This window comes from Botrytis porri (assembly GCF_014898465.1).
Source record: "Botrytis porri strain MUCL 3234 chromosome Unknown BPOR_017, whole genome shotgun sequence".
Classification (NCBI taxonomy): Eukaryota; Fungi; Ascomycota; class Leotiomycetes; order Helotiales; family Sclerotiniaceae; genus Botrytis; species Botrytis porri.
Window position 1 is genome coordinate 76,775 of NW_024066091.1, and position 22,044 is coordinate 98,818.

The 22,044-nt window shown below is 43.7% G+C and overlaps 6 protein-coding genes across 6 annotated transcripts; 2 read left to right on the top strand and 4 right to left on the bottom strand.

Annotated features, from left to right (window-relative positions):
- Nucleotides 1–3,880: 3,880 nt before the first annotated feature.
- Nucleotides 3,881–4,306, bottom strand: EAF01_010560 (uncharacterized protein; the record flags this gene model as incomplete). Its single annotated transcript, XM_038918817.1, has 1 exon — nucleotides 3,881–4,306. The coding sequence occupies one exon, from the start codon at nucleotides 4,304–4,306 to the stop codon at nucleotides 3,881–3,883; it is 426 nt and encodes a 141-aa protein (XP_038765520.1).
- An 896-nt stretch (nucleotides 4,307–5,202) lies between these two features.
- Nucleotides 5,203–5,907, top strand: EAF01_010561 (uncharacterized protein; the record flags this gene model as incomplete). Its single annotated transcript, XM_038918818.1, has 1 exon — nucleotides 5,203–5,907. The coding sequence occupies one exon, from the start codon at nucleotides 5,203–5,205 to the stop codon at nucleotides 5,905–5,907; it is 705 nt and encodes a 234-aa protein (XP_038765521.1).
- Nucleotides 5,908–7,187: 1,280 nt separating this feature from the next.
- On the top strand, nucleotides 7,188–12,102 carry EAF01_010562 (uncharacterized protein; the record flags this gene model as incomplete). Its single annotated transcript, XM_038918819.1, has 3 exons — nucleotides 7,188–10,290; nucleotides 10,355–10,472; nucleotides 10,548–12,102. The coding sequence occupies 3 exons, from the start codon at nucleotides 7,188–7,190 to the stop codon at nucleotides 12,100–12,102; spliced, it is 4,776 nt and encodes a 1,591-aa protein (XP_038765522.1).
- A 1,012-nt stretch (nucleotides 12,103–13,114) lies between these two features.
- EAF01_010563 (uncharacterized protein) lies at nucleotides 13,115–13,870 on the bottom strand (the record flags this gene model as incomplete). Its single annotated transcript, XM_038918820.1, has 1 exon — nucleotides 13,115–13,870. The coding sequence occupies one exon, from the start codon at nucleotides 13,868–13,870 to the stop codon at nucleotides 13,115–13,117; it is 756 nt and encodes a 251-aa protein (XP_038765523.1).
- A 1,845-nt stretch (nucleotides 13,871–15,715) lies between these two features.
- EAF01_010564 (uncharacterized protein) lies at nucleotides 15,716–17,093 on the bottom strand (the record flags this gene model as incomplete). The annotated part of the gene is made up of 2 exons (XM_038918821.1): nucleotides 15,716–16,296; nucleotides 16,358–17,093. The coding sequence occupies 2 exons, from the start codon at nucleotides 17,091–17,093 to the stop codon at nucleotides 15,716–15,718; spliced, it is 1,317 nt and encodes a 438-aa protein (XP_038765524.1).
- Nucleotides 17,094–18,336: 1,243 nt separating this feature from the next.
- Nucleotides 18,337–21,630, bottom strand: EAF01_010565 (uncharacterized protein; the record flags this gene model as incomplete). The annotated part of the gene is made up of 3 exons (XM_038918822.1): nucleotides 18,337–19,938; nucleotides 19,997–21,505; nucleotides 21,562–21,630. 3 exons carry the CDS (start codon nucleotides 21,628–21,630, stop codon nucleotides 18,337–18,339), a joined length of 3,180 nt encoding a protein of 1,059 aa, XP_038765525.1.
- Nucleotides 21,631–22,044: the final 414 nt, after the last annotated feature.

Sequence of the window (22,044 nt, forward strand, 5' to 3'; positions counted from 1 at the left end):
ATAGGCTGGGAAGAATTCTTCTTCTCTGTATTCCCCTGCTCTACTAGCTGCCATTACTACAGTGCCACACCACCTAGTGTACTTTACTACCCGTATTCGATTGCTCATATGCAGATACCGAACAATCTACAATCTACAGGAATTCAATATATGAAAGATCCAGTACTTCCTCAGCGCCAAATGTTGATTTGCATGTACGCAATTTCAGCCATCAATGTCTGGGTGGTGGCTTCTTTTCTCTCCTTAAAGGCTATAGAGTTGGACCTGGTGGACCTACACAATCTGTCTGTCTCCCAGTTCAAAGTTTTAAACCATGGCGTCTTGGAGAACTCCATATACGGGCAGGTCAAGATTAGGGTCAAGAGAAATAATATCAAATCAGAGCAAAAAGATGATCGGAATCCACAATCCATCCACAAAAAGTTACTTCCCCGGAAACGGTTTTGACTTCATTGAAACATATTCCTGTGGTCAGCCAATCTAAGTAAGCATTCACACATGCAGATAAGCAAACAGATGATGGATGTTTTTATTGTTCAACAACCGATTCAACAGTGGATCTGTTATTGGTTCACCACAAGAACGAATTCTATCAAGGTTTCCAGTAACTCTAAACATCCTTCCTTCAATGAGAATGCATCGAGAATACATCGAAAACACATCGAGAATTCATCGGCCCACTATCACCCTCGAATCGCTCTCTTTTCACGCCTTGCCCTGAAAACATACATTGAAATTTCAAATACAATGAATGCCTTTACGGTTACTGTACACTTTCTTCAAGGGAGATATGCAAGCCATTCACACATCCCACCACACCTACAGATCCCCCATGAATCAGCACCAGCATTAACACCAACGACTCAGCCCCAAAAATGATACCCGCCCCGTATAATTACCGTTTTTCTGACGGACCCGGAATATCAGTAGCCCAAGATAGTCGACGTTACACCAACTTCCATGTATCATATTTGATATGGCTTGACATGATGTGCGCGCAAATCATGGTGACGAAGAACACTCGGAACTTCTACGGGACGGGAATGTTATCCTCCTCCCATCTTACCTTATGGCTCACGCACGCACCACGGTTGAACGGAGAACACAACCTATACTAATGGCATGTACACAAATCGATGTGCATCTCCCGAAACATGTGTCTAGCTAATTGACGATCTTATCACTAGTTCTACGGCAGTCGGTAGTCGAGATCGAGTCCTTGACGTTTGCAAATTCACCAACTCGAGACTAAAGAACCCTCAATAAAAACATGGTATGACAGGCCGTCATTCACATTAGCACTGTAGTGCAATGCATGGTCGGCGAGTCCACCAGAATGCTGGGATTTTAACGCTGAAGCTATAAGACTGTCGAAAACTTTGTGCAACGTACGAATTTTAGAGTTGCCACGTTCGAAGACAGCTGCACGAAATTATTCGCAAGGGATGAGCTCGCCTGGCTCTTTGTACATATCAAATGAACTCCAACCCCACGAGGGAAATCAGAGGAACGATCAAAATTTGACATGCATGCTGCGCCCTCTTCGTCATAATATGACTGATATCAACCATCATTTAATTGATGGTACAAAATTCCGATGCCACGATGCTCTATGGTGATGAAAAACCAACCTTAAGTGTAATATGATCATTTGCTCACCTGCACTTCTTTCACTTTGAACAATCACACGGACCGATTCTGCTTGTTTATTTACTTTGAAATGATTAAATGCTGTAGGTACAGAAATTCTGCGGGGGTCAATTGAGCTTCTTATATCATGCATAACATGTTGTATCTTTGCAGTCTTGCAATGATAGAATTGTTTGTCCCACAAGCGAATGGAGATTAAGGGATGGACCCGAGAACGAAACTTCAGTAGCTACTCAGCTCCAATGCTTTCCTCAATACCTACCTACAATCCAGATTTCCACCTTTTTCATTCTAGCTGGATATTCAAATTGAACCACAAGATCAGAACAATTAAAACATCCTCTCTCGCGCGAGTCTCGCGCTACCCGCTCTCAATTCAATTCAATTCAATTCCATCCAATCCTCCTCCCATATGCAATGTTTACATTGCCTACAGAACCAACTAATGCAGATGCAACCTGCTTGTAAGCTTCAAAACCACAACCCCACGCATCAAATGTCCTCGAGCTCAAGACCTTAAACTTAATCTGTATCCTCCTCCGATCTCCACGAACAAGATGCACGCAAACCGGGCACGCAAACAGGTTCTCACCGCCAGAGATAGGTACTCGACAAAATGAATGGCATGCGAAGTAAAATGAACCAATAGAATAAATACCTCATTTGTGTCACGTGGACTGCATGTGCAATCCATTCCTCCTCGTGGACTTGCGGCAAGCAGGTCGAGCATTTCCGATTACGAGCAAGTGAGAAAACCCTGGATTCTCAGAGGTGCGGTGCATCATCCAATCATCTTTTGCATAATGTTAAAAACGGGAGGAGATGTAAGGGTCCTAGATTTGCACTCCTAGGTCGAAGAAATTAAAGAATGCGGCAGCAAACTCAAATCAAAATTATCAAATCAAAAATAAGCCACGTGTTGCCAAGGAGACAAAGAGCAGTCTGGATCTTGATTGACGGTCGTATATTAGTAGATTAGTCAGTGGTTTCATGAATAAATTTGGAAGAAGGATGGTTTAATTGCCGTTGCTATTAATGTTTATAGGTGATAAGCTTTTTTGGCAGGTAGGTAGGTATGTGCATTGACGCTCGTGAGTGGTAGGGTGACGATGAATCAGTTCCGGATTCCGAGGGGCGTACGAGGTGGAGGTGAAAGGGGAGAGCATGGGGAAGTTATGGATGTGCTGGATAGGATTTTTTTGGATGTATATTTAGAGAGATTACACACCTAGTAAGTAAAAAGTAATATAATAGTCACTGACTCGAGTTAATGACATTCATCTTAGTCTCTTCCTCTCATTCTCTTCTCGTGAGCATAGCAGATTCATTTGAGATTTCACCTACTAATTCGACACCTGCGCGGAGATATCAAACCTGTGCATCTGATCTCCCAATACGCATCGACTATGGCGTGCGTGGCTATTCACTCCATCCAACTCCTCTATCAAACAATCTCGAGTCTGAGCGCAACCCCAGTCTACAAATAGATGCGCATCCCAAAATCCGGGACGCCGGGACGGAGATACCCATAAAGATCTTCGTCGATGGCTTTTATAGTTGCAGAAACGGGATTATCCACATCTGGAATGAGAATACGCACGACCGAGATGATTCATTTCGATAGGAGAAATGCTTAGTGCTTCGTATTGACCGGTATAATAGGTAATTTTGAGGGAATCAGGCGAGAAAATGAAAACCCCCTTTCCATGCGAGCCTTGTAACCGAATACTACTTACATAGGTGCCTATACTTTATCTATTTTACATGCGAAACATTTGAATGGGTAGGGGAAATGCAGAGGTAGATGGATCAATGCGCCCCCACGGAATCTACAGTATCGCGGAATACATACTCACGTCGTACGGAATTTGTACGATATGACTCGGATTCCGGCTCCGATAGATTCATTTGAAAGGTGGAAAATGTCACACGATGTGTAGTTCATCATCTGTGCGTCACTCCAAGATGGATTTTTGTTGCAGGTGTTTGCTTTGGTTGTTGTATTAGTACTACGTAGTGAGGTATCATTAAGTGTGTTCTGCAAGATAACCGCCCCTTTTTCATTATTTTGTCCTTTCCTTTCATCTCCTTCGATTTCCTGCATCCGGCAAGCGCTCCTATTATGTATCCCAATGTTGTTGTTCCGCTGGAAGTTTCCTAGTACTTGATTTCTTCATATCATGTCCTGCTAGCGCGCCTCTGCGCACCAAGATTTGAGAGAAAATTAAATTTAAGAAGTCTTCTTGGCGCTACCGGGTGCAGCAGTAACAGGTCTTCCTTGACTGCGTTGATAGACGGTGTATGCAACGAAGGTAGCGCCGAGGGCGGCGACGATAACTATGTTGCCTGTTTGAAGAGAAGATTTAGCTTGTGTTCTCACATTTTCATCGTTAATCCTTCCCATTTCCTTTTTACCTCCTATTTCACCAATTGAAAGAAGAAAAGTATACGTACTCAAAAGGAACTTGACCAATCCCTCAAATGTCTGCGCAATACCCGCGAGACCAGAACCGACTGCGGCGAAGAATGCATTGATGAGGCCGAGGATCGTGCTGAGGATTGATTGGAGGAAGGCGATGATGGAGCTGAAGGTTGCGATAATGGCGTTGAAGATGGAGGAGACGAGGTTTGTGAGAGAATCAACGAGGGAAGGCATGATTGCTTTGGTATTTGCTGTTGATTCGAGTTGAATTAGGCTAGATCGTGTCGTTCAGTTTGATTTGTTTTATAATTTGATTGCGATGGGATTGTATTGTAGATAGGTAGATATATCATGAACTAGATTCAGAATTAAGTAGATGTGGCGGTGAAATCTATCAATTTATACCTGCTACCGCTTCAATCCAGCATCCATCGCTTCACCTCTGTGGCGTCACTTATCAAAGATGACCTCATTGTCGTGAGCAAATAACGACACAAAATATAGCAAGGAGCAACTGTTCCTATTTATTGCAAGCATCTGCGTCATATCAAAAACCTGTTTACAGCCCTATCACCGTCAACCGTTTACATCCAATTTCCGCATTCCTTACCCTGCCATTCGTATATCCTGTCTCGCCTTGTCACAATCAGGAGCATCTCACCGTCTATCAAGGAAAACATGGCATTTCCAAAGCCCATCTTTCGTAAACAAGAAAGTGAATGGCTAACTCCAAGTATCGAAATAGAAAGTCGATATTGTATGATAGAATGATCCTCACAGGGTTGGTCGCCGTGCTCGTCATTGTTGCTGGGGCTTTGTGGGGGCGGACGCTAACGGACGCCAAGGCTTGGCGTTTGGGGATGGAAGATTTTTGGTCTGGGGCAGGCCAATTGATCATGAGGTAAAGAGGTAAAGAGGTTGAGAGAAATCATTTGGGAATAAGCTCAGTTCCTATACAGATATATGCACACGGATTTCAGGGATCACGAAGATCGAGGTGTCTGTTTCATCGATCTTGTATTTCATTGAGGTATCTTGAGCTGTTTTTCAAGAGATGCGCGTGAGTTAGGAGACGGCTTTGGAAACTCAATTAGACCCCAACCGTCTACACAAATTCTTCACAAAAGAAAATGGCACCATCTCAACCCCTGCCCAAAAACTGGCCCTCTCAGATCCCATATCTGACAACCCCTACATACTGCACAACAATGACCCCCTCACATCTGAAAATTCTCCGCACGCCAACCGCAGACTCCCTTCCCATTCCCACTTCTCACACCAAAGGCCCCTCACCCCTCGTCAAAATCACGTCCATTAGCGATCCATCTCATCCTGCCAATGGCCAGAGTGGATTATTCGCTACGAGAGACTTGAAACCTGGAACTTTCGTTCTGCAGTACATTGGTGAAGTGCATGCACCAAGTTCTTTAGCGGATGAAAAGATCAAGAAGCTGGTAGAATGGCATGAGAAGAGTGATTATGATTTGAGTTTGGATCGAGAGGGAGGTATTGGGGTTGATGCACAAGGAAAGGGGAATGAAGCGAGGTTTATCAATGATTTCAGGGGGGTAACTATTGGTGGGGAGAGGGCGAGGGTTAATGCTGAGTTTAAAGAGATTTGGGATAGTGCAAGGGGAGAGAGAGGTATGGGAGTCTGGGTACTAGGGGAGAAGGCTGGTGGAGGGAAGGGAAAAGGTGTGGGAAAGTGGAAGGGGATTAAAAAGGGAGAGGAGATTTTGGTTAGTTATGGAAGAGGGTTTTGGGGAGCAAGAAGAGGAGAGGAAGATTGGACAGAGGCTGGGGATGAGACACCTGGAAGTGGTCTGAAGACTTGAGATGGAATGATAGGTTACACTTCAAACAGTGCCCGAAAAGTCAGACGATCTGTTGACGGAAGTTGGAAGTCATCATCGAAGTCAAGGCTATCATCAGGCCATCAGGAATGAAGGTATTAAGAAACTTAATCACAGGACCGGATTCGTCCAGCCATCTTACAATACTCGACAGAGAAGTCGGAAATCATGGGTGATGTTTGTTCATACTCGATCAATAATTGAGATAGGAGTTACATTTCACCGGCGAAGATGAGCCCATTAAGAGAACACTGGGATGGAAACATCAGCCAAAAGGTTCGCTTGTAGCTATGTTGAGAGGGGCTGGCAGAAGACAGACAGCAGGTTTGGATTCGAGGAAAAGTTCAGATACATTTTAGACCTGCCAAAAAAAAATGTTGTGGTCATCATGTAAAGTATACATTTCATCATAGAGATCAGAGTCCAAAGATTGGAAAATGATAGCACAGAACTACGGGCTTCATTACCTAGATTTCCATACAGAATAACAACCAATAATAGAGCGTGCTTCGACTTCCTCTTAAAAATACGATTTATGATAGAAAATATCGAGAATGTATCGAGAATTGCATGAGCATGTGGGTCCCTTTCCTTCACCGCTTCAGAAAATGGCTTTTGGAGTTAAAGCACGAATACATAAAGAAAGCTTCATGCCAATATATTTATTACTTTCTTCCCAAGCTTCATTGAAAGTTACAAATCTTCAATTTTATCATTATATTACGTATTTAGGTAAGAAGTTATGACGGTAGGTAAGAAAACACGATGGGTCTCGTCAAATAATTGCCCCACGTTCAAGATACTCCGTAAGCATGCTGTTGAAGTCGCCATTCCGATTGGCCAGGACATTTATCGCGTCGCACAATATCAACGGCCTTCACATTGTGCGACACATTCCCAATAACCATATCGATACCGACTCAACCACTTTAACTTACATTAACAGCAAGACCGCAGATTTCATAACGCGATATCAATCGAATACATGAAATCGATCAAAAACATTTAAACTCTACAGGTATCGGAGCTCGTACAACTTTCCGTCAATAGCATAAGCACCCCCGCTTCACAATCGCCCAAGCCACCTTGAATTATCGATTAAGACGTCTGGCAGACCAAGCCCAGACTTTATTTCTCTTATATATTACCAGGAGTCTTCCTCCGCTTCAAAACACCTTTAAAAACGCCGTGTCCCCCGAGGCCACAGCTAGGTGTTCATTGAAGTAATCGGAAGATATCCTTCTTGCCACCCTCATCCACACATGAGCAATCTTCTCTGGAAATATTATCTCGAAGATGACGTCGATAAATTTCGACGCATATTGGCAAATGTCGCCAATACGCCGCATACATTGAAAGGACACGGTGGAGGAACGGCATTCTCGAGTAGCTTTGGGAATAAGATAGGAAGTTCGGGAGGGTTTGGAACGTCACCCAAGACTTTCGGCAAGAGTCGCAAGACTTCTGGTCCCGCTGGAAACATAAATGGGACCAAAGGGCAGGGAAGTTCGATCAGTCGAACGGAGTTAAATAGCAGAGATCATGCTGGGTTAACAGTTCTGCACCGAGCTGCGTCTTCGACAGCTGCGAATGCAATAGAATTTGCTACCGCCCTTATCGATCATCCTTCTATCGATCTCTACATACAAGATACAGAAAGTGGATGGACAGCATTGCATAGGGCTTTGTATTTTGGTAATGTCACGATTGCTCGAGCAATCATTGAAAGGGACTCAAAGGACCGCGCTGCTGGAAACACAGGAGCCAAGCCGGACTCGTCAGTTATTAAGATCAAAGATCGGGAGGGAAACACTCCTTTTGATGTCTATAATGCGACCATCGCACCACGATCGATTCGGGAATATATCAGAGAGCAAAGATTACGTCGCGCTGAAAGAGACGACGACTCTAATGACGGTGATTCTGAGCTGCTCAAAATTGATGTGTCAGAACCGGAAATTATTGATGGGGATGAGCTTTTTGCTTTTGGTAGCAACAAAAACTTTTCATTGGGGTTTGGTGATCAGGATGATCGTCAATATCCGGAAAGGATAACACTGAAGCGTCCTGACCGATTGCTCTTTCAATTTTATGAAAACTACCTAGACTCTGTCCGTCATGACAATCCTGTCGCGGGTCGCGAAAACTTTCCTACTACTGTATCAGAGCTTCCGTCCATGATCCAAAACAAGCCCATCATCATACAAGATGTTGTTCTTTCCAAGTTGAGTAGTGCTGTCTTGACCACCGATCCAGAATCAAACCTTTACATGTGTGGCTTTGGTCCTGGAGGTAGATTAGGGATGGGAGATGAAACCACTCGCTTTAATTATGTGCCAGTCAACCAGGGCGGTTTAGCAGGGAAGAAAATATCGACTGTTGCTCTCGGCCAGAACCATACCCTTGCTGTATCATCTGAAGGAGAGATTTTCAGCTGGGGCACAAACACTTGGGGCCAATTAGGCTACAATCTACCTCGCCCTGCACTGAAGGATGAAGAACCCATCTGCACAATTCCGCGCCAAATCTTTGGACCTCTGAAAAGAGAAACCATTGTCGGTATTGCTGCATCTGCTATTCATTCGGTGGCTCATACATCTAGCTCACTGTTCTGTTGGGGAAAGAACGAAGGGCAATTAGGCCTTATGGATTCTGATTCCCGATCCTTGGAGGCTCAACCAGTACCCCGTAGAGTTGCGGCATCTCTATTCAAGTCATCGATTGTGAAAGTTTCAGCTATCAATAGTGCAACTATATGCCTTCTGGAAAACCATACCGTCTGTGTTTTCACGAATTATGGTTATAATATGGTCAAATTCCCGTTACATGAAAGCTCCACAAACTACTATCTTCAAAGCACTTCATTCATAACCCGATATGACAACGAGTCGAACAATATCACTAACATTGAGTCTGGTGGAGACACAATTGCGGCCATTTCTGGTAGAGGAGATTTATACACCTTCAACGTAAGGAAGGTTGATACGAAGGTTGCGGCAGCTTCAACAACTAACCCCTCAAAAATCAAGGAAGCTCTATCACAGCCGCAGCGAGTCTGGTCACTCCGCAAGGGTAACTGGGATGGAATAAAATCTGTTGGTGTTGCCGAAAATGGATCCGTCATAGTTTGCACCCAGGCAGGTGCTGTGTGGCGACGTGTCAAGAGAGCTAAGAATAAGGATTCTTTCACTGGGAATAGCGATTATGATCGTAGAGATTTCAAATTTCAGCGGGTTCCTGGACTTACCAAAGTAGTTGCTGTCAGAAGTAATCCTTTTGGTGTGTTTGCGGCGATCCGTAAGGATTGTGACGTGACTAGGACTCAAGTGAGAATTGAAGATGAGACATTGTTGGAGGAACTTGCACCATTGTCGAGCATAAAAGATCTCGTGGCTTCAGAGTATCCAGTAGAACAGCAAGCAAAATGGAAGAATCGCTTAGACAATTTGGCATCTGATTATGGGTCTGTTGTGGCAGCAATCATTACTTCTCCGGACCTTGAGGGGGACGTCGAACGCTTGTTCATGGGTCAGAATTTTGATAGCGGCTATGATATTGAGATCTGTACCAGCACATCTGACATCGCAATACCTGTCCATAGCTTCTTGGTTGCAGGTAGATCTTCTGTACTAAGATCACTTCTAGCCGAGTTCCGTCACAGTGGAACCGCGTCGCTGCCCGATCGTTCTAGATCGGAACCGGATGTTCTCAACATTCAGAAAGGTACAAGTGGTAGAACACAAATCACTTTCAACGGCCTGGATTTTATCACTCTCGTCAACATTGTTCTCTTCCTTTACCAGGATGAAGTTGCTGATGTTTGGAACTTTGCAAATTACTACCCACAATTGGCTTTCAGGTATAGAAAGGTTAGGGGTCAACTCATGGAACTTGGTTCCTATTTGAATATGGAATACTTGAATGGGCCTGGACTTCATAGACGGCCCTCGGATTCAATAACCACCGACATGGACAATGCAATCAAAGATGAGAAGTTCTTCGATGGTTGTGATGCTCTTGTTGAGCTGGATGGAGGAGAAATCCCTATTCACAGTGCGCTTGCATGCCAACGATGTCCTTTCTTTGATGGTCTATTCAATGGCCGGTCCGGGGGTCAATGGCTTGTTGGTAGACGTGCGGAAAACACGGGTCCGATCAGAATCGATTTGAAGCATATTGCACCAGAAACTTTCGAGGTCGTATTACGCTATCTATATGTTGATATAGGGCCTGAGCTCTTCGACCACATAGTCTCCACAGACATCGATGAATTCTCGGAACTTATCTTAGATGTCATGAGTGTTGCAAACGAGTTGATGATTGATAGATTATCCCAAATTTGTCAGCACGTTTTGGGTCGGTTCGGTATGTTCTTTCCTCAACTCGTGCCTCACAGATTGTTTTACGAGTAATACTAACTTCCTGAAAGTCACTACACGCAATGTCTGCAATATTGTCAATGCTATAGCACCTTGCTCAATCATCGAGCTTAAGCATGCTGGCCTTGAGTATATGTGCTTGCAGCTGGAGTCAATGCTTGAGAATCAGTAAGTCTATTTTCGGCATTCTGATGAGCTGGAATATCTTAGTGTCTAGTCTTGTGCATTACTAACTTGAAATAGTCTACTTGATGATCTTGACGAGGAGCTTGTTCTCGAATTGGATGAAGTCGTACGCGATAATCAATTACATTGTCTGCCGTTTGCAAAAAGTGGCCGAGCCGATCTGGACTTACACGAGAAGTACCCGGAATTGGCAGAGGACATAGACGAGGAAAGGCGTCGCAGACTTGGAGATATGATTTTTCGTGCTCATCTTAAAGAAGATGATAGTCGATTATCTTCGTCCTTCAAGATGCGTATGGGGAGTATTGATGATAATTTGTCCTCTCCCAGTAATGAGAAAGCCAGGAGAAGATCCAGGGTTGCCAAGAACGAACCTTTTAGCCCAAGTATACGTCCCAAAGATGCGGCGGCCGACTTTATGTTCGATATGGATGACGACGAACTGCCTGGAAGTCCACCTGACTTGAACTTGACTATGGATTTGACTTCTGCTTCTCCTGGTGGTCCGGCCACTCCAAGTTTTCCTACATGCAGCTCGACACCCAAGATTGTAGAGTCAGGTTCTCTTACAGACCTACCAAGTTCTGTTGGTTTAGGAATCAATCACGCTCTTGACACACCTCAATCAGCAACTAAGACATGGTCTTCCCCCAATCTTTCACTGAAACTCGATATGAAAGAAATCATGGCCCAGGCATCAACAAGTCGTACTTCCAATTTATCCTTGAGCCTCTCTGCCCAAAAGGCCAAGGATGAAGAAGCAACTGCTAAGTCGGCAACCCCAAGACTCTCACAGAAGGAACGTAAGAAACAACAGGCAGCATTTCAACAAGCTGTACAGACTCCCGTGAGTAAAGGCAAAGAAAAAGCATCGTCTCCTTGGCAAGTTGCGGGTGTCGGTTCGAGAACAAATCTTAAGGAGGTCCTTGATAAAGAGAACAAATCTCCACCGGCATCTTTAGCGCCATTGTCAAAGATTTCACCGGCGATTTCACCAGCAAATACTCCCTCGACTACACGCCGAGTTGCGTCTCCAGATACTAGATTCGCCGGGCAGAAAAGGAATGATGGCAGTAGCATCACAAAAGCACAAAAACCATCACCTGGTCCATCAAAACAACCAATACCATTATCTAAATCTACTCCACTCATTCCTCATTCTAAATCATACAAAGCACCAGCATCCAAGGCAGAGCCCTCTCTGCAATTATCAATGGCCGATATCATTGGAATGCAACAGAGAGAACAAGAAGTAATCAAAGAGGCAGTTGCAAAGAGAAGTCTTCAGGAAATTCAAGAAGAACAAAAATTTCAGGAGTGGTGGGATCAGGAAAGTAAGAGAGCAATTGAGGAAGAAGCACAGAGGATGAAGGCTTCTAGCAGTGGGGTTGGGAGAGGTGATGCAAAGAATGGTAGCGGGAGAGGAAAGAGTGGGACGAGAGGTAGAGGAGGTAGAGGAGGTAGGGGGAGAGGTGGTGGAGGTGGCGTAGAGCCTGTGAGGGGTGGCAGTGGAGGAGATCCTGTTAAGGGTGGAGGTAGTGGAGGCTCTGGAAGTGGAAGTGGAAGACGGGGGAGAGGGAGACTACAGGAGAAAACCAGCGCTGCGATATAATCTGATACTCTTCGTTTCGTTGTATTCTAATATACTTTTGCGCGCGAGAACTTAGGCATGGGCTCGAGATAAGCTTCATAGCACAGCAAACATGGAATTAGCTACGTATATACACATATATTTTTAAATCATGAATGAAAAGACAAGTTCATTACATTAGACGAACATTCATACCATTATGAAAGTTTGGAGTAAAGAATAGAAATAGAGAATAGAGAATTACATCCACTTCAAGTTCTTGCTATTATATGCATGTCTAAAAATATTCCTATTGCGTTGGGTATGTGAATGAATATATCGATTGTTTTCGCTAAAGTATTTGCTAAGGAACATCTGTTTCTCTTAATGGGGGGACAAGATGAGAGGAAGTGGAAGAGTGGGCGATGGTGTGAGGGTTGATTCATTGATAAAATGAAAATCAGAAGCTTATTAATTAGGGGGGATTTTATTTAATGATATTCGAGGAAATCTACATCTGAATTTGGAACTTGGAACTTGGAAGAGGGTTTTGTTGAGTGTGATGATAGTGGTTATGGTTAAGAAATTTGTTCTTGAGAGGAATTTGGGTTTGTTGAGTTGCGAGGGTAAGATTTATTTAAGTAGATAAGGAGTAGGGTGATATGTATACCATGAAAGGAAGGAATTGGGTGGGGACGAGGATTTGAAATCCTTGAGGAACCCCAATTTGAAGGTTTGGAAGTCTGGAGTTTGGTCGGATGGTCTTAGGCTTCGGGGTTCACAGGATGGGTGACGTAGGAACTGCTTGGTTTGATATGTGTATGTAGTTAGAAATGGCAGGGGGGAGACATCATGAATATGAAGACTGCAATGAATCATGTGATCGCGGATTAATTTGTAGTCTTTGATAATTATGCAAATTAGAGATTTAGAGTACCGGCATCTTATAATATAGACAGACGCTGCGCTGAGCATTAACATGAGGGCAATCATTCCTCATCGCTAGAAACATATGATTGATATATAACTCCCACCTCTCTTTTCTTCCCCACATCTACTCCACTCCATCCCCCTCCCAAAATGCCCTCCTCCCCCTCTCCCTCACCAGCCCGAACAACCCACACTCCTCCACCATCTCCAATAATCCCTCCACCAACGCCTCTCTATCCCTATTCCTCTCCTGCCTATCCTCCTCCTGCCCATTCTCCTCCTCTCTATTCTTCTCCCATCCACACCTCAAAATCCCACCATATTTCTCCTCAATCTCCTCTTCCAACTCCCTCTCATATTCTACACCCGCTGCTCTCGCCTGCGCACGTTTTTGCGCGATGACGCTTTTCCAGATCGTGATGATGTTGGACGGGATATAGGTGGTCATTTCTTCGTCCGAGATATCTTCCCAGTAATTTTCGAAGCCTTGGGTGAGAGAAAGGACGGGTGCTGAGGATGAGGATGAGGGAGTGCGGTTCTGAGAGGACGATTGGGGTAATTCGTTTCCCCGCGTCCATTCACTAGGGGTTTGAGATGGTGGGAGGATGTGGGTATTGGTATGGGTATGGGTTTGTAGTGTTCCTGCTTTCTTTCTCCTCTCAGATGGTTTGGGCCAGCGCCATTTTCGGATAGGTGCAGATGCTGGTAAAGTAGTCGATTCGACATTGGCAGATTGCGGTTGTTGGGTTATCGTGTCCGAGCCGGTCATGCTGATTGGTAAATCATTGTTTCTGCCAGCGCTGGAGATTGAGAGGGTTTCAATCTCGGTGGTGATATTAGAGATTGAGAGAGTTTCAATCTCGGTAGTAGTCTCAGACATTGAGGGCGGTTCAATGCTTGTATCAATATTGTAGAGTGATGATTGAAAAATATTTGTATGGGTATTGGATATTGGGAGTAGCTGCATGTGTGTGTCGATGTTGCGGATTGATAGTGGTTAAATATTTGTATCACGGAGAATAAGGTAATCGAATATATGTGCTGATCTCAAAGATTCATAAAAGTTGAATATTCGTATGATTATTAAGATTGAAAGTTGTAGTATGATATCGTACGTATCCCCTTGAAGAATTGCAAGTGTGCGATGCCCAAATCTCTCGTACAGAAAGAAGAAAAAGATAAAGAAGAACAAGAAATTCGAGACATAATTTACTCATCGATCATGACGAAATGTCCATCCCAAAAAAAATTGTGCGGCCGTTAATCTCCAAATCCAAAGTTTCATATCTAGACCCCCCCTTAGTTTGTCGATCGAGGCCATCCGGTTTTGCAACTAAACCTCTTCTGAACTTGGGTGGTGCACCCCACTACCCCAGATTCTCTGAATTGGGACATGGGGTTCATTTAGTTGGCTTGAAACCAATGTTATGGGTCGCACGTGGTAGATTTACTGCTTCGAGTAGGTAGGTTTGGTTGTTATCTAGCTCCTTCCTAGCACCGTCGGCCTCTCGCTTAGGGCCTGTTTGGTAGCCGAATTAATTCTGGTATATATAACATTTGAAGAGTAGTATATGAAATATTATGAATTTCGTGTTTAATATATAGTATTCAAAAACTACTACTACTACTACTACTACTACTACTACTACTATATACTGAAAAAGAATAGCTTTTTATATACTACCTTTCGAAAATATAATTAGAATTTGAAAAATAAAATGATATAATCTTTTAATGTTTCAAAAGCTAATAAACAATAAGCTTATATTATTTGAAGATTTAAGATTCTAATTAAATAATTAAATAATTAAATAGTTATAATCCTTACTTTCTTTAACTTTAAATATAATTAATTGAATTTAATTCAAGGATATTTAAAAAAAGATTCAAATTCTAGATTAAATTTTATTATCAAAAAAGGTTAGATGATTATTCTAGAATTTTTTGATTAATTATTACTAATTATTGATAAATTCAGATAATATATTCAAAATATTCTAAATACTATACTTAATATCACCAAACATAATTTTATTTTAAATATTTTATATACTACCGGCTACTAATAATATATGAAATACTACCGGTTAAATTTCAATTCGGCTACCAAACACCACCACCTTATCACCCACCCACCAATATATCATATCATCTCGTTAGGAAAGATATTGATCAAGAGAAATGAACTGCAAGTTGTCCTATTGGAAATTCTGGTAGTGGGAAGCTAACAGCTGGGCTGAACTCACTTTAGTCCACTAGGCAATCATCAAGCATCATGAATTTTCCAAATAGAGACTATGTACTGCTATGGTGACCAAAGCCTATTTTATGAGCGAATACTGTTTTACCATTTCATTAAAGAACCATATCGAAGCGGAATTGACTGTTGATCATTAAAGCATATTACTAAATGAGCTCACTCCCCACAAGTTGGATTACTTTTACCCTCGACTAGGGAATTCTCCGTGGAGCATTCAGGAGACCCGAGCTTTATATTGAGAAAAATGGATTTAGTAGAAGTAACAAGAAATGAATGAATAGATGCAAGAATGAGTACTTGACTGAATTCGAAATTGATTCATGAACCAAGCCAACTATTTTATGCATCACTTGACTACAGCCATTGTGCTTCATATTTCATTTCAAAGGGACAACCAACGAAACCTGAAGTGAAGACCCCAGATCCTTGTCTCCATCTCCGAGTATGTTTCCATGCAACAGCCCCCTAACATGTCGTAGCATCACCCAATCCCAAGCTAACAGCAGCAAGCAAAAACTCCATATAACCAGCTCCAATCTCTTGCAAATTGTAGTTATGCTGAGCTTGGGTGGGGTAGAATGGGCAATTAGATGCCGAGTTTCCAAATCCAAATTCAATGGTATAGCCATGGATAAGATTCTTGGTCGTATCGGCAAAATGTCTAGAGTAAGAATAATCATCACTGGCACCACTGGTTGGATATAATGCCGCAGCTGGGATGACAGAGTATGTGCGTCCAGCAGCCGCACTCATACCTGCACCGATCTTTGCTGCAGCAGCTTTGTTGGCGGTGGCTTCGGCTGTGGGTGAGTATTCACCGTAGCCAGAACCAGAACCAGGAGTATCGGATACGATTCCGCGCACTGAGTTGTAGGCCGTGTTCAGGAAATTCATGGTAGGGTAGGAGGCTTGGTTTGTGTCACTTCCCCAGGAGTAGAGAACGTCACCGGCGTAAGAGTGAAGGTCGATGAACCAGCGAACTTTGGAGTAGGTGTCCATTACCCATTTGATGCTTTTAGTTTCTGGCTCTGAGAAGGCGGCGGTACCTATAGAGTGAGATTGGTTAGAGTTAGTTTGAACTAGGAATAAAGAAGCATAAGTACATACCATGGAATACTTCAGAAGAAGGACTGGAAGATGCAACTTCACTTCGAACGCTTGAAGCCCACTTGGTCAAATCCCACAAAAAGTCAAAGTTGCGGTTCAAATCCACACCAGCAGAAGAACCAGTTCCTGATACTGGGTTTCGGTTCTTACGCCAGCAGCTGTTGGTGGACTGATCATAAGCAACACCATCAGGGTTACTAAGCGGAATAAACACAATTCCTGTCGACAAGGCAGTCTTCACCTGAGCATTGGTGTAAGACTTTGAACCGAATTTCAAACCGAGACCATTCTTGTTCGCATACAAGAGATCACTAATGAAGAACAACAAGCCATCAGAAGAACCTCGCTCTCTTGCGTGAACGGCTGCATTCAAATACACGCGAATCGCATCGTTACATGTTCCATTACCTCCAACTTTAGCGCCAGTGATGGAAGCACCGTTATATGTTTTGTATGGGGTGGTGAAAGTGGTGATACCGTATACACTCGCAAGAGCTTTGAGTCCACTTGAGATCTCGTTGACGTTCAAGAGTGTGGTGAATGTGGTGGTTTGAGATCCCACACCTCGTGGTGCAATAGTGCCAGCGCTGTAGCGATCACCAGTTCCGATTGGTAGGCCGTTACTAGTTTGACGACGAACGACCCTTGGTTTTCCTTCCCGTTCTTCTGGGAGAAGACATCCCTGGGAAAAAATGGGAGCGAGAGCCGCAATGTAATACAATGATGTCAACTTCATCGCGGCAGTTGAGGAGTAAGAAACTGATCAGAAAACTTCATGTAGACCATGATGCTCAAGTATATATATGTATCAATATTGTGGCTTTCCCATTCACTGTTCCCCCTCAACTCTGCCTTGTAGCTTCTCCTTGGTCGCAAATAGGTATGTGAGTGAGGTTCTTCAAGATTGTGAACCACTTGGCAAGCTTGGCTATCTTGGCTGTATATATAAATTTCTCTACCTTCTCTTTTGAGAAGCTCTTTCTAGTACCTGAAAATCCTATTCTTAAAATGGAAAAGAACATTTAGGAAGGTTGAGAATGAGTGACACATCAGCTTCAGATAACAAAAACCACTTGCGTATCTGCAATCCAAATGCCGCGAGACCAAGCCCGGCATTCAGGAAGCTGGAACCTTAAGCGATTAATCACGAGTGAAAGAAACTGGTGGCATATCTGCAAGCTGAAGTTGGGCGTACCAAGCCCGGTGTATTGGAAGCTGTGATCATGATAACGTTGGGACCTGCCACATTAGGTTGGTGCGCCAAGATGTATGCCTAGGTAGGCAAAATAAAGTTCGAGATGCAAATTCCAAAGATTCAAGGAACATCGATTTATCCACCATAGAAGGCATACAAACGTGGCTCCCTTTGTTGTCACCGATACATGTCGGTCTCCAAAATGGAAGTTCAATCCAAAGGTTGTTGTTGTTTTTGTCAAACCGGCGGCGCTTTACATCGGGATTTAGAACCGCGGCTTCATTGACCAATCAGAAAGTAACGTAAGTTTAAGTATCCATAAATCGGCAAATTACAACACTCCGTGTAACTCCATGATTTATCCGCTGTTGCTCATCACAGGTCATAAAGGGGTAGCTTAGCTTGACATCGATAAAACGTTTATCTATCTGCCATACTGACTTTGGGACTTTTGAAGCCGCCCAGTACATTCCTTTCTCTCGATATGCCATCCACAGCCTCAAATTCTTAATGAGAATTCCTAGTATCATGCATACCCTAAAGTAAATGCAGAAACTGAAAAGTTAAATAATTATAACTTGAATCTATCGTTAATTACTATTCATCTCTATCGCTATTTGGTATACGCTATCATACTATTACAAGTACTCACTCAGTCTAATGACTTCTGCACAATGGTGCTGATGTTCATGCAATAAATTTCCAGTGACCCATTCTACCCATTCCAGACATTAAAATTAAAACAGCACTTAACCCCTCTAAAGCACTTGTGAAAGAACCACTTCTAGGTCTCCTTAGCATTCTTAGCCTCCTCTTGAGTTTCCCGCGCCGAGTAAAATCTCTCCGGTCCCGGACGCGAATGAGCCCCTACAGCCGAGAGACTCGGACTCACATGATGAACATCATCCTGTCCATCCAAGTTCATCGTTGTCCTCAACGTCTCCGGCATTTCTTTGCCCTTACCACCCCTCTGAGGTGTATCTAGCATGTCCAATCCCCCTTGTCCTTCAATTTCGCTTATCCCATCCGCTGAACTATACACAGGGGAACTATCGGGCCCAGCAATATTCTCTCCCGCACTCAACTGCTCGTTCTCCTTCCCCTTTCCTCCATCCTCTCCAATCTTCACTGTTACATAATCCTCTACTTCATCATCGTACTTCCGCTCATATCCTTCTGGAACCAAGCTCCTAACACTACCAACCAGTGATTCTGTACTGGCATTGGCATCTCTCCCCATTTTACCATTGCGCGCATTTCTCTCCCGAACACCATCTTTCATAATCCCATCTACGCCCTCCCCACCCATGCGCATGGAAAATGGGAAAGCTATGCCTTGTGCCGTAGGTCTCCTCATTTCCTCTCCGTTACTAGTATACCTCACTACCCCCTCTTCATTTTCGACTCCAATAACCGGTTGGCTTATTGTTATTCCTGGTACATCTGGCCTTCCTCCAACTTCACCCACTTCTTCAGCAGGAGCTCTTGACGCCAAGGTTGCGTGAGGAATAGGTTCTTCAGCCTGGGTACTAGCGATTTTTTTCGTAGAGAAAAGTGAATCGTCCACAGTCCTCATTGATTGTTGCATATCAGAATAGGTGGTCAAAAATTCCCCATTAACTTCCCCGCCCGATTTTCTCTTCACATCAGCTTTCTCATCCGCTGTATCAGCGCTTCCGCTCCTATCCACCTTCATCTCAGTAAACCCCGCTCTAGTCTTTGTCGGCGTTTCGACGGGCTGATTTACCACATGAGCTCCTAACATTGGCTCGCTGCAAACCATACCGGTCTCATGAGCAATAGTATCATTTGTCTCGCTACTGTGTATGTCCCTGGCTCCAGCCCCATGTTCTGCACTCGCAGTCGTAGTCTCGATATTTTTACCCGCTCTTTCCGCTTCAATCCCACGATCTATGGTAAGCTCATCATGTCTACTAGCCCATCCACTCCATTTCGATAATCCCCAACTCTTCTTTTGCTTGCCCCCACTTTCCCTGTCTATTTCGACACCAACTATTCTACGCCCGGCTAATGCGCTAGGAGGTGGCATTTCTGGTACTTGTTGTAAATCTAGGAATTGTTCATATCCTTTTGCGATTTCCTTTGCCCTATTCTTCTGTATCTTTCGCTTGTCCTTAGCGTATTTCGTATCGAATTTTGTTTTTACAGCCATCCATTTCTTGACTGGCCCAGGTTTGACGACACCGACATCATTGGGTAAGATCTTACAAGCGGGAAGTTTATCGGCTGGGTCAAGAGGGAATATATTGCCATGACGGTCGACACGTTGACGGATCATATGATCTATAAAGGGAGGGAGAGGATCGCCTGCCTTGCCTATTGTTCCTATAGATCCAGCTATTTCCCCCATAGATTCGAGTGTTTCCTGGTTTTTATTAGTTCAACTGATTCAAATGTGAAAGAATTGACATGGGAAAATATACTTCTTGGGCATCATCGCCCGAGTCTGAAGACTTTGAGATAACCGAAATGTCATCATCATCTAGGATCTCAATCCCCGTTTGCTGAGCTTTGGCTAAAGCCCAAGCTCCAAACTGTGCTATCGATCGATACATATGTTTAGCTGGTCGTGTAAAACTCAATGTTGGTGGAACGTGACATAAGTCATCCCAAACTTGTAATTGTACATCCGTTGGTGCCCACTTGGCCCATGCTTCTAGACGAGACTTTGAATCACAATACGCATCCCCGGGTGCATATCGAACTGGATTGGCAGCTTTGTGTGCAATATAAATTTGTTCATCCCGTAGCATCTCGCCACCGCCTGTGAGAACGAGAAGTGGTGGAAGACCACCAAGCGAAGTTTGAAGGACCGGAGAAACTAGAGGATGGGATAATAGCTGGTTTGTGGTATACATTTGAATTTGGTCTTTTATCACAACTAGCTTTCCATCAATCATGACTGATAGTTCGTGCCCAGGTTTAGGAACCGAACTTGCCAATGGCCCTCCATCGTTGTCAGATGAAGGTTCAGTAGCAGCAGCAGCAGCAGCGGCATTATTATGCGTCCCTGGTGCTGGGCTAGCAGACGTGAATCCCCGAATTGCATCCTTTTCCGTTTTTTTAGATGAAGCCTTGCGTTCTCTCTTCGACGTATTGTTAGAAATCCCTCTTTTTATATCCGCCAAATCATCTGCGTTTGGAGGTGGCCAGGCTGGAGATGGTCGGTGGTGAAATCCATGTGGTGGGATATAATCCAAAGGGTTATCTGCAGCAACGCTCGGAAACGAATGAGTCAAATCAACCCATGGTGAAATAAGAATAGCACCCGCAGGTAAAGGTAGACCATTATCACGCAGAATGACAAGCATACTCAACACCATACCACCACCTGCTGAATCGCCTGCAAAGATAACACTGGATGGTTGCAAATCATCAAGAAGACTGAGATACACTGCTAAGCAATCGTTAAGGCCACATGGAAATGGGAATTGAGGTGCCAAACGATATCTAGGTGCTACGACCACGGCCTTCAACTTCCTGGCATGTCTTTGCATCTGATATCTATGTTCATCCGTACTTCCGAAAAAGTAAGCCCCTCCATGGACATACAGCATGACTCTCTTGGGATCTTCTCCCTTCTGATTCCTTTCTTCAAGATCTGCCTTCATCTCGATCGTTTCAGACTTGAGTTCACTGCCTGGCCGCCTCCATTTCCACCATTGATGCCCCCCAACTATCCCAATTCCGCCCTGTTTCTCCAATTGAATCGACAAGTACTTTTCTGCTTCATGTATATGCTTCTCTGCGATGGTCGTCTCTCTCACGCTAACGTAAGGAGGATGAGGTACCCATTGCGAGGTAAAGGTTTGAATATCTTCGACCGTATGTTGAGATGCATAAAGCAGGAATTTGCGAATTAAGTGAAGACCTTCATCGTAGGAGATATGTGCAGTAGGTTTTTGCTTTTTGAGTGACCGATCTCCCAGATACTGCGAAATGAATTCTTAGAAAGTCAAATATGTGTGCAAGAAAGGGAGGAACTTACGTGAGATACAAATGTTTGAAATACAACAGGAGCAACTGCGGTCCCGACTGAAAGTGTACTAAGCCCCATACTTGCTGGACTCTGCGAGCTGGAGATCCGGTGTTGTTGTTTGTGATATAGTCTCGATTGGAACCAAGTGGTATATCTTTCGCAAGTCCTCGTATCTTCGATCTCTTAAACTCAATTGCAGATCAATCCCCAACGCCTCACTCTCAACCACACAGAATCTTCTTCTTCCACAAATGAATGAGCGTCCTAATTAGCTGTGTATGTGTATAAAAAAGCAAGAAGAAGATTCAAGATCTCCCTGTCAACAACAATAAACATGCAATCTTTGTTAACAATATTCTCTCTTCCCTGGGACGTGAACCCCTTTCTTTCACTCTACACGTCTCAAACACAACACGACCAAGTAACGAATAGTGCGTAAAGAATGCTGGAAAAAGGAGAGGCAATTAATCATTTAATTGATGTGCGAATAAT